The sequence below is a fragment of the Natator depressus genome, chromosome 1 (assembly GCF_965152275.1).
Source record: "Natator depressus isolate rNatDep1 chromosome 1, rNatDep2.hap1, whole genome shotgun sequence".
NCBI lineage: Eukaryota > Metazoa > Chordata > Testudines > Cheloniidae > Natator > Natator depressus.
The window spans coordinates 203,704,958-203,717,611 of record NC_134234.1 but is presented as its reverse complement, the minus strand read 5'-3'; the positions used below and the strand labels follow the sequence as shown (position 1 = coordinate 203,717,611).

At 38.1% G+C, this 12,654-nt stretch overlaps 1 protein-coding gene across 9 annotated transcripts in view; it reads right to left on the bottom strand.

Moving 5' to 3' along the window:
* STXBP5L (syntaxin binding protein 5L) overlaps nucleotides 1-12,654 on the bottom strand; it is a 428,399-nt gene that overhangs the window by 60,335 nt on the left and 355,410 nt on the right. For 5 of the 9 annotated variants that reach the window (XM_074974797.1, XM_074974780.1, XM_074974789.1 and 2 more), the window contains 2 exons: nucleotides 11,363-11,428; nucleotides 171-221 (listed from right to left, as the gene is read on the bottom strand). In XM_074974797.1, the coding sequence (XP_074830898.1) occupies nucleotides 171-221; nucleotides 11,363-11,428 (117 nt within the window). The remainder of the gene's footprint in view (nucleotides 1-170; nucleotides 222-11,362; nucleotides 11,429-12,654) is intronic. The other 4 variants (XM_074974806.1, XM_074974832.1, XM_074974840.1 and 1 more) reach the window with 1 other exon arrangement.

Genomic DNA, 12,654 nt, shown 5'->3' with positions numbered 1-12,654 from the left:
AATGCTGAATGCTGCCAACAGAACTGTATGGGTTAATAGGTGGTTTTTAAGAAAGCCTTTTCAAACAAAGCCTTCAAAGGTTATCGTGCTACCTTATGGATCAGTTGGTAAAAATGTTTTGCCAAATGAATGTAAGGAAACTTAAAACTGTCGGCTTTCGCCTACCGTACCAAGATCAGTCTTAAGATCTGTTGGCAGACTTAACTTTCTTGATCCTTTAACTGAAACAACAGAAAAAGGAGAAAGGCAGTTGTTAATAATTAAGAAAGAAAAAGGAACGAGGGAGAACAACATGCCATCTTCTGGTTAAAATCATGTTGCACATTTTGTATCAGTGTAGAAAGGCTGAAATGGTGTTCAAATGTGTTCAGAAATGGTGTTTGCCTAGCATCATTCAGCAAAATAAATTAAATTAATCTGAAGACAGAAGCACTGGAGAAGCCAGTGTTCCAGCTGCAAAGAAGTGAATGGTCCTTTACAAAGTCTTTGCTGTGTATTGCAATATCTTACCTTACTATGACTGGCATACCAAAAAAGCAAATGAGATTAAGGCAAATATTACAAATGCTGGTGATGTAGCACTGCATACAAGTATTTTAATAACTGGAAATCAATTTAATAAGAGGGTGTTACTGAGTCAATGGGTTCTGATGACATCACACCTTAAGACAGCAACCGTAAAGGAGACGGCTTATTGCGTATATGACGGAGGCAGCACACATTACTGTACATATTATAGATGAGGGGACAGGTTGCATAGAAATGAAATACAATAGCTTTAAGATAAAATTTAATATTTTCTAGAAATCAAAACATTATATTCAGTTTATTTCATTTGCTGAAAACTTAATTATGTGTACTTTAATGAGATTACCTGGAAAATGTTGAAATTAAGAATCTCTCATTTTGCTTTTGTTCAGAAACTTTCCCTTCAATATCACTTCAACACAAACAACATTTTAAGCCATGAGCACCACTGAGGAATTCAAATGTAGCATGCCTTATAGCAGTCAAAGGGATTCTGGATTTGGATAAAATGCCTTAGGAAGTCATTTATTGGGTACTTAGAAGATTGTTTTTCCAATGCAGAACTTTTATTTTAATTTCATAATTCATTTTTGTTTTCAGAAATGCATGCCACTCTTTTCTATGTTCAAATCAGACCTATATTTCCTGGTAATAAAAATGAACAATTACATATTAATCAGCAAATTTTGAGATCTTATTTTATTACATTATTTAGAGCCCCATCCTGCAGTTGCCCTTCAAGTCCATGTAAGTTTTGATTAAAGAGGCTGAGCTGATAAGTTCGTGGTTACGCCCCTTAGCCAATCTGACACTTCACCCAAATTCACTAATGTGACTTTTTAAACACTAGTTCTAAAATTTTCAAATAGAGCTGGGTGAAAAATTTTGGTTAATCTTTTTTTCAGAGAAAAATGCAAATTCAGTGACACTTAAACATTTTGCAAATTTGCGAAGGTTTCACAGAATTATTTGTGTCAAACCTTCCTAAAAAAAGTCTACACGTTTTGTTTTAACATTTTTGAAATTAAATGTTTCAACGTTTGTTTGAAATAACTTTTTGCTTAAAAATTTCTTATAACTTTATTTTAAAATATCAAAAATGTAAAAAAAAAAAGCTTGAAAAACAAAACAAATGTTTCATTTCAGGTTGAATGACAATTTTAATTTGACCCAAATTAATTTTTTTGGACTTTTTGATTCACCAAAATTTTGTAAAAAAATCTGTTTTGAGTTTGACATGGAACATTTTTTTTCTTGACTTTTTGGAATTGCCATTGAATCAAAAAATCCATTATCGCACCACTTTAGCCCAGAGTTAGTCCCCTAAATACATAGCTGGGAACCTGAACAAAAGTGGCCTGGTTTTCAGAAAAGCTGAGAATCCACAAACCTCACTGAATTTAGTAGGAGCTGCAGAGTTGCAGGTGCTCAGCAACTTTGAAAATGAAGCTACTTATATTCAGGTGACTAATTCGGATTTAGGCACCTAAGTCTATGCACCCAAGTTTGAAGAGTTTGGCCTAATAAAAAAAACGAACGAAAATCCCTCAAACAGTTAAACTGAACCCATCTCAATTAGTTTCTGTAAGAACAAATCACAAAGGAGGTTGTGACATTCGCAGGTTCAGCTATTCTCTGGTCATCTGGTCACTCAAGTTAGATTCTGATTCAGGGTGAAGAATTCACGTACCTGGTAGCTCTTGGTGGCACTAATCAAGTTGGCTGGCCACACTCACTCACCCACCACACCACTGCCTACTTCCAGATGCCAAGTCAGCCTCTTGTTATTCAATTCACTTGCACTCCTCTGGCAAATGGGAATACATTGTTCACACATCCTGACTCTAGCTAATAGGCAGGAAGTCACAGCCAGAATGTTTCCACCCTGCATACCCTTCAGTCGGGGGGGGGGGGGGGAAACACGTGGAATAATTTTTAAGATGTAATTCTATAAAAACTGGCAGACTGATCAAATATCTGCATCTGCCTTCCTCCTCTCTCCTTCCTTCCTCTCTCTCTCTCATGTTGTTTTCCTCTCTGACCACTGCATTTTAGCTTCCCTGCTCTCATGTGCCATTTCCCTCTGTTTTTATCGGAGGTTGCACAGGGTAACTAAGAGCAAAGTTTGGCCTAGTATCTTGTTATACCAATTCACGTTCTTGGGCCACATTGTTGAGGAGTGCTGTAAAAATCTTGTCATGACAGAAAGAGGGACAGGCATACATATTTTGGCACATTCTTTAATTGTCAGTTTCTTCCTGACTAATGGTTCCAAATGACCTGGGCTAGAAGAAACCAGGTCAAGGCATTTTTCAGGTCTCAAGGTGAAGTGACAGGGTAATTGTGGATTTAAGCAAGGTACTAAACCCTCAGAAAATAACTATCAGAAGTAATTAATTCACCTTTCTCTCATGCTAAAAGTGGGGAAATCTGCCAGGATTCTCAACAATAAAGAACTCACGTCACCCACACACAATCTCAACTCTCCTGTTTGTCCACAGAGTTTAGACACCAGCCTTGTCATGAAATAGCTGTGGCACTGACTTACAATGAAAGGTGCACACCAAGCATCGCCCTTTTCCTTTTAGAATTGTCAAGTCCTAGACTGTCAACAAAAAGCTTTAAGAATCTGTGTTCATCTGCGTTATATTCAAACATATTCAGTCATTCTAATAAAGCAATGACTCCCCTACACCATGTGATATGGTTCAATTATTTGATATCGGTCTTATTCTACAGTATAGGTTTGCTTCACACTTTTCAAAAGAGAAATGTTTTCCTTCACAGCTATTGTCTGAGACAAGGTAAAGGGTGATTTAAACATTTGGGAAAAGTACAGTAAAATATGGCTGACCCAAATAGTATCACTCACTACCCAACAGTAGTTATTTTCATAGTTTGGATAGTCTTATATTCTATGCTAAAGTCTCAAAGTCATGCTGCATCAATTCAAAGGATTTCTTAAATCAATTTATTTGGTGGTTTAATTTTAAACACTGCAACAGTCAAATGCAGGACAAGCAGAACAGGGCTGTGGGGAAGCGATCAGAATCAAGTATTATGAATATCAAAAATATTGGTAATATTCACATTTGGATAAATAATCTGAACACTGCTACTTATGTATTGACTCAGAAACACACTGGGAGTAGATTCTGTTGATTTGTTCAGCAGCATACCCAGTGCTTAACTAGTTGGTCCTCAACAATCTTTGCTTGCAGAGAGCCCATATGGAGTGCTGATAAGTGTGTTTACGTATATCTCCCTTTCAAAAACCCTTCCTGTTTTTGGGCTGCCACCATATACTCTTTCCTCCAGATCCCAAGGGAAGAGAGAGAGAATGCACAGCCCTTTCCTGTGTAGGAACAGGGATAAGCACCAGCACTGGCATGGCCTGCTTTGGTCCTGAGGAAAGAGAAGACGACCAGACTTTGGGTATGTGTACACTTCAAGTTGGAAGTGTAATTCCCAGCTCATGGAGACATTCTCATGCTAGCTCTTAGTGAGCCAGCGTGTTAAAAATGAAGTGTAGCTGTGGTGGCACAAGGGACTAGCTACCCCAAGTATATACCCATCTGATACGTAAGGCACATACTTGGGGCAGCTAGCCACTCATGTTGCTGTGCCTGCTCTTAATTGTAGTGTGGTGGCTGGGTCAGAGCTTGCACAGGTATGTGGTTGAGGAAACAGTGGGTGCATAGGATTTTACAGGGAACCCCTGCACCAGGTATATGCATATTAATTCGCCAAAGGGTGACATGTGAGGGCTCTACTTTTTTGGTTTGCTGAAAAATTCACATTTTTTTCTTTTCTTTCTTTTCACCTGAAGCAACTTTAAAAAAAATTCAGTTTGGCCACTGAACCAAAAAAATCAATTATTTGCACAGCTCTACTGGCATCAGCTAGGCTTTGATATACCAGCTGTATAGTTTTAACATATCCGATTTCAGTATTATAGGTACTATTTCTGTGGTGAGAAGATTACACTGGAGACTTAACAATAGCACACTCCACTCATGAGTAGATCTACAACAAGAAACCAAAGTACAGAGGGGAAACAAGGGCAAGAAAACTGATTGGGTTTAAGCTTTGAAGGAATTAGTATAAACTCTGAGTAATACAACTATTCTTTTAAAATTATAGGTTTCAACAGACAAAGATGTGCTTGCAGCCATGACATTTTGTGTTGTTATTCTGTCAGATTTCACAACAGAAACACGGTCAAAGACTATCTCTACCTGGATGGAATTGGCATTGGTGATTCATTAGGTAGTACTCTCCCGTCTTACTCAGAGCTGGTCTACACTACGGGGTGGGGGGGGGGGCGAGGGAAGGATTGATCTAAATTATGCAACTTCAGCTACGTGAATAACATAACGGAAGTCAACGTACTTAGATCTACTTACCGCAGTGTCTTCACTGAGGTGTGTCGACGGGAGATGCTTTCCCGTCCATTTCCCTTCTGCTTCTTGTTGAGGTGGCGTACTGGAGTCGACACTAGGGTGATCGGCGGTCGATTTATCGCGTCTATACTAGACACAATAAATCGACCCCTGCTGGATTGATCACTGCCCGTTGATCCAGCTGGTAGCGTAGACAAGCCCTCAGTGCTGAATGAATTCCCTAGCACAGTGGGGTGGGGGTGAAACTCTAGTCTGCTGGAGGTGCTATATTTTGAGTGAAATGTAAAACAGAGGTCTCAATCATCTGTAGTTATTAAAATTCCTATAGAATGTTTCTTAAATTAGGGGGTCTAACCCTATTGGCTAAATTCTCCTTGCAGATTCAACTGCATATGGCATTCTTCACTCCCTGTCCCAAACTGTTGATATTGAAAGTCAGAACACTTAAAACTGATAAAAGGAATTGTTTTTACTCAATGCAATATTAGCAGGTGAAACTCACTGCCAAAGGACATAACTAAGACTAAGAATTTAACAGCTTTCAAAATAAGCTGAATTCTTATTGCTGATTTTCTCAACTGCAGCTTATGGCTGTGCAGACCTTAAAATCAGGCAAGTTATTTAGTTGCCTTACTATAGACTGACGAACCTAAAACATGAGGCATCTGTGTTTGAAAATCTTGGCTTGTGCATCTATAGCACATTTCATCTGATCTCAAACCAGTTTAGAAACATTAATGAATTTAGTATCACAATGCCCTGTGAGACTGGAAAGGGAAATGTGTGAATTTTCTACTCCTAGCTATTTTGGCACGTTAAAAATATAAGAGACGTTTCAGGGAGTGACAAAACACTCATAGTTCTTAAATATCTTGTCAAATTAACCTCAGACTTTCCTAAAAAAATAAATAAAAAAGAAAAGAAAAAATAGACAACAGGAGAAGCCCTTACATAAAATAAGTTCCTTCCAGAAGAAATTTTTGAGGTTGTATGGTGGAAAGGTTTGAAAAACCGGTTTTATTGGAAAGCTAGTTATAACCGCAACAATGCAATCACTACTGCTGCTCTTCTGTTACTTGGAATCTCATAAGAAAGCCTGTTGTCATTAGATTTCCAGTCAAATTTTGCAGACTCAGATATTGATAATTGAAGTAGGCTCGGATAAGATTCTGAACTTCAGAATGATTAACATAACCATTAAACCTAGCAAGGGGTTCCGTCTAACACTATAAAAATGGTTATGCCTAGTGCTGCCAACGGTAATCAAATTACAAAATATTTTATATTCTAATCTCATGTTTTCATGTGCTCAAATGTTTTAAAATATTTATTTTTTGCTCTGACAGCTTCTTTGCTTGGTCTCTGCCACAAGAGTTTTATTTTTAATTTGAGCCAAATCCCAGCCTGGCATTCGCTGCAGGTATAGCGGGGTGGGGCTAGCTGAACCCACAGGTTTTCTTTAACCCCTGCTGTGCAAGTCACCAGTTTCTCTGCTCCTTCACACACCTAATGATGACACTTAAATAGGCCTGGCAGAATTTGATTTTTAATTTTTTATAAGTTTGATGGCTAATATTGATGTTTACTTTTAAGCATTTTATTTGATTTTTATTGATTTAAATGTTTACACTGGTGGAAAATTATGGAATTCAGAATATGGAGGGTCAGACAATAATTATTTATCGTAGATATTGAGATTCAAAAAGTTAAAACTTTATAACCACTGAAACAAAAATTGTCAACATCACATGTCAAAATATACAAAATAAATATCGTTAAATCAAACTCTAAGGTCTCAAGCAGCATTTTTCTTACTTTCCTATCTGTACATTTCAATTATCTACTGAATTATTTGTGTGTGTGTGTGTTGTATTCCCAACATTACATATAAAAATCTAATCCTTCCAAGCCTACGTGTAAGGGACAGATTTTTTGTGCTCACAGTATGTGTTCTCAGTTGCATGTCTAATTGCTATAATCTAATTACTATAACTTAGTGTACATATAGCCAAATAAACAAGGGACAGAAATATCTGTTCCTAAAAGTTCCTGAATCAATTTTCCTTAATGAGGTATGGTGAAAAATAGTAAGTTTACTAAATAAGGCACTGATCCTAAAATCAGTTATGTATGGGTTCACGCAGAGCCCTGTTTACTTTATTCATGGCATAAAAGTTTCATCTGAAGCCTCAGAGTTTATAGCCTGGTTTTTCAGAGCAATACTGAGCACTAACAGTTCCAACGGTAGAGTGAAGGTAGTATACAGACTTAACTTTTGAACTCCAAATCACAGATGATAAATAAAAATGTAATTTGGCTTTCTTCATTCTAAAAATGAATCTTGCACTCCTGAGTTAAAATAAGGCATCAAAATAACACCCACAAAGAGCGAGCTCAAATCATCAATCAACATATTTCTTTCCACTGTCTGAGATTTTTAAACAGGCAATAAATCAATCAAATGTCACTGTATGGTAAACCATACTGTCATCGTGAGAGAGACATTTAAAAAGAGAACTGTTTACATTCTGCAATTTTTACTAATTCATATTTCCATTAAAAGAAGACTTTTTGTGCAATCTGCCACAACCCAGGTATCCACATACAAACAGAATTTTCCAAATTGTTTTGTTAAAGTTCATTTCCCATCTATCTACAGTATCATGAATCCAACACTAGCATTTAAATGCTAATCAAATTCCACGGGCATACCAGCAAAAAGACTGTTCTCCATCTCTCCTGCCAAACCCCATCGAAATGTGGGCTTGAATTTTTTTCCATTACTCAAAAGACAGTATGTGGTACACTGAGGTTGAGAAATCCTTCCCTCAAGCCATGTAATTCCATGTTCTAGTCCAAAGGGTATTCAGGATGGCCTTTTGATTTTCCAGTTTTATTCACTGCATATCTGTGGCCTCTAAAATCATACAACAGGGCTAAGTAAAAAGATAATCCCATGTAAGAGGTTTAAATTATTGCCTACTGGAACAGGTTGGATTTGTACTGTAACTAGGACACTGTCATCGTGCATAAAATAAGGAGTATTCTGTCAGAGCTGCATCGTTAACTCAGGGTTCTAATATTCACAGCACAGGCTCTACAAGTAGAGTCATCAGTGACAAATGACAAATGGCTGAAAAATAGGAGTTTAAACAAATAATTGTATGGAATTCTTGAGTGTTCTTGGGTTAAACTATATTTAATAGTCCTGATCTTACACTATCAGCACCAAGGGGCAGAAGTACAAAATCCACAAGGAGCAGGGTTTGATGCTGCAAGTACCATTTTTCAGGGGAACCTGGAGTTTGCCATTGCAGCCAAAGCACTGGATAGGATCAAACCAGGAGTGGGACATGGCAGGATATGTGATTTATCCAAGCAGCCCCCATCAGGAGAGTTCTTATGGAGGCCTGGCTGCAACTGAAAGGTCCCTGGATTCTTGACAGAATCCAGGCACATGTTTTGTTCTGGAGGTGAAACTGGGAGTCGCTCAGTATGCCCAAGAAGAGAAATTTGCACCCTCTTGCATCAGTGAAAGTGACTCTGGCCCTCTGAATCTACTTTCTGATTCTGATGTATTTGTGGAGGACCAAGTCCTACTGCCTCTTCTGTGGAGAGGACTGTGCAGAGACTGCTATGGAGCCTAGTTCCATGGGCTCCTTGTGTGCCACGTCAAATGAATGCTGTGGGGATCAAAGGGACTAGCGGGATTGTGGTTAGTGAATCCATAACAATGCAGATTCACCAATCATCTCCTCAAGAAAAGCAAGGACCAATAATTACAAGGGTTATTGAAGCTCTGAGGCTACATTAAGCTTCTCAACGGTTCTTGCAGATTTCCACTCATAAATTCCCTGGAAATCCCGTTTTCACAGTTTAGTTACTCCAAGTGTGAGGGGCCCCAGACTTGCCCACTTCTGCAGCCAATATACTGAAATAGAACCATCTTTGCATTTTGCAAATCCACTACCCTTTCTGACATATTAAATAGGCTCATATGAAAAAAACATTTTACTTTAAACCAGAGGTATTTTTGAATGACAGCCACTGCCAATAAAATTTCAGCTGGTGACTAAGTTTTACATTTCAAAGACATAAATACAATAAATATTGGTGTGCTTAGAAGAACTAAGATAGGTAACATGCATAAAAAAAGTCATGGTTTACCCTGACTACTGCTTTCCAAAAAGACAAACAGTGGAACAAATGTAAGCTCCAGTGCAAAATAACTGCAAATCAACTGATCTAAAGCAGATAGTTTTGGACAGCATTAGAAAAAAAATGCACTTAACTTTACTACCATAAGTAGTCCCAATGGCACCTCATCCCTACAAGAGTTAAGCACATGCGTAAGTGTTTGCAAGGTTCAGGCCTACGTCAGAATCTCATTTAATATTGAAAAGAGAAAGTAAATTTCTAGTCTCAATGGCTGCAGAGAAAAGTTTGAAAATGCAAACCCCACTGACTCAAAAAACAGAAGGTAAATAAAAAGAATCCCAAATTTGTTATTTTTAAGCCAATTTCACTAGTTTGGGGGGGCCTAACTCGTGATTTTAATTTCTGGGGGCAGACAATACTGTTCTATCCAGTTTCACTTTCATGTTTTCAGATCTGCAAAGTTTAAGTTAAAAATACTACAGAGACTGTTTCTTTTTTTAAAACAACTAATTCTGTTGCAGTTTTAAAAATATCATTTAAACTTTTATATTGGTCTTAGGTTTTGTAACATACTAATTGCTGGGCCAGATTTGGAGTGACCACGTCCCTTTAAAGTTTAATAAAATATGGGAGCCAAAGGCTGAAGATTTGAAGAGCATGTTTGTGGATGTTTACCTCCTCATGAATAAGAGAAAGAGAAAATAGGATAGTAGCTAAAAATACTTACCAAATGGATGGAAAGGAATTGCTGTTTGCAGCCCCAGAGGCAAAATGGCCACCTTAGGGCTGTAGCTGCTTCTCTCCACCAAATTTAAAGGACCAGCTACTAGAAGACAGTGCTAGGCAATGCTCCTTTAAGACAGTGAGCCCATGCTGGGACAGATCAACATTGACTAGACAATTACAAAAGAAGTTCCTAGGGAAAGAGCTGAACTTGCTTGACAGACTGACAATTTACAGCAATATCCTGAATGAATTTTACTGAATTAAGTTAAACCTTATTGAATTAGTTTCAATGTCTTTGGAGTTCACTGATTTAAAAATGCAATTGTGTATGTGTTACTGTGGAATTGTTCATATTTCCATGGGAAGGGTAAACAGGAGAAAAGCAGGAGGTGATTAGGCAAATTCACTCAGGTTGTAACATCTTCAGAGAAGCCGCCCCCTTGGAAAGGTACGTATATACTAGTTCAAACTGGATTCTCCAGGGACTCTCAGACATAGAAAGAGGTTTTGGATAAATAGCCTGGTTTTAAACTGGCTCAGGGCCAGTCGGAAGGACTGAGCCTGCTAGAATCCATTAGGATTGGGGTTAACTCTGGTAAACTTATTAGCATGTGCGTAGGTCCTTTTCTTGTTTTTACCATTTTCTCTGTAATGCTTTTACCTTAAGACTAAAATAGCCTTGTATAGAAAGAACTGTGTGGTATTTAGAACTGAACCAGTTGCACCTGCTAATTGTTTCTGAAAGCAAGTAAGCAGGTGTTATTGGGCAACATGTCTATGCTGGGAAAGACACATGGAAAGCAGGGAATGGAGCAGCCTAGCAATACCTCAGTCAAAAGGAAGAGAGATGCAGGACTCCACACAGAAAGGCAATGGCTGGGGAGCACGAAGCTGAAAGCGAGTGCCCTTGCTGAACCACCAAGGGGAAATTGCTCTGAACTGTGACACTCCTACTCCCAGGCCAATTTTGCCACTAATTTCTATTAGTGATGGTAGACAACCCGTTGTTTTCAGAGATGGAGGCTGGTGTGATTGAGGTTTTCTTTGATATGTTTCTATAACAAAATTCTAGAAGCTCTTTAGACATCAGCGACTTCCAAGAGTTAAAATTTACCATCGCCACATCACAACATTTCAAATTATTATATAATAAAAAAACCCACAGAGTCACCCTATTTTGAAAACATCACTTAAAAAGGCCAGTTAGAAAGCCCTCTCTAATGATCTGAAGAATTATTCTCTAACAAAAAAACTGAGAGAGTCAATGTGAAATACAGGAATATTGTCCTTCAAGAAACTGTCAGTTCAAATGATTTCATCCCTCTTTCCCCCACCACACACCATCCTCAGTTTACCTTTTCTTTAATTTAAATGTACTGTCTTAGCATCATGCCTTGATATGTAGCAAGCTCTCCCCTCTAAACAAAATCTGCTGTTTACAAATGTAAATGACTATGTACTTCACTTCCAAGGGATTAATGAAACACAGAGATGAATGATGTGAATGGCTCATACAGATAGCAGGAAGAGATACCAATCACCTTTACCTGAAGTGGGAGACTTGCAACGCTCTAGCTCCAGGGAAACTGGACTGTCAGTGAGTTCAGTCAGGCCTGAAAAAAATTGAGTTAAAAAGTTAAGTTAAAATCTAGCAGGGTGCACTTCAACTTTCTTGGCTGACTTCACATAATAAATGAGACCATGTAAATAAAGCTTGAAAGTTAAATGGCTGTGGTATGACTCAGCCCTACTCATCCTTGTCAAATTGATATGAAAATAATTCTGCATATTTTCAACTTCTGCGGAAAGAAAAAAAATACTCAGGTGGGAAAGAAATAGTGACACAGAAAGAAGAGGAAATTGAGTAGGGGTGAAAAAACAAAAAACAGCCCAATCATTTAAATATCAGGTTCTTTAGATTTATTCACACATGATGGCTAATATTGAGAAATAAATGTAAAGATGATGGTAATGCTATCTGAAAGTAACAGTAAATGTTTATGATGCAAGATAGTTTATATATTTGTTTTAAACACACATGGACACTGTTTAGGGATTTAGTTGTGATAGTAAACCACACACTGCAGTGTGGACAATGCAGAATTACGACTTCCCATTGGGGCCTCTTGCAACACCACATTCACTCCCATTTGCACAGGGCTATGGAATCCCCCCATCTGAGGCCCTACTCTATAGAAAGCTGTCTACACTCAAGATTTGCTGTAAAATTTCCCACCATATCTGTATCACTGGTGTGGTCCCACTGGTGTTAACAGTGGGAATGCTAGCGTGGTCTGGCTGCTGGCGTTTTTACTACCACATAATCTAGATCTGCTCGGAACAGGGATATACACAGAGCCAAAAATACAGTGACTTGTCTTCCACAGCAGCTATCACTGGTGGAGTTATTCCCGTGCTAGAATAACAAAGGGAGAATTAAAAAAAAAATCCAACCTAAATCAACCTAGTAGTGCTAGGACTACAATTATGTCCAACTCTTGCACAGGGGAATATCACTATCAAGATCTTAGTGTTTAGGATCAAAGACCCTGAGCACTGCCTCTAACTTTTCACTTTCAAGCAACTCTGTATCCAATTAATCATGGAAGTATGATCAAACATAGGCACCTGATTTTATATGAAGCCTATAAACTGTATTGTTTGCACCTGCTTGGAACTACAAAACTGCAGGCTCAGAATCAGATACCGGTTTTGAAAACGTGTTCATGCCTGACTTGGTCATTTTTGTAAGAATTATGGCCAACATTTTCAAACCAGAGTTATTGAAGCTGGGGTCCTACATCCATAATTACATTCCTAAATAAAATTGGTTGGATTT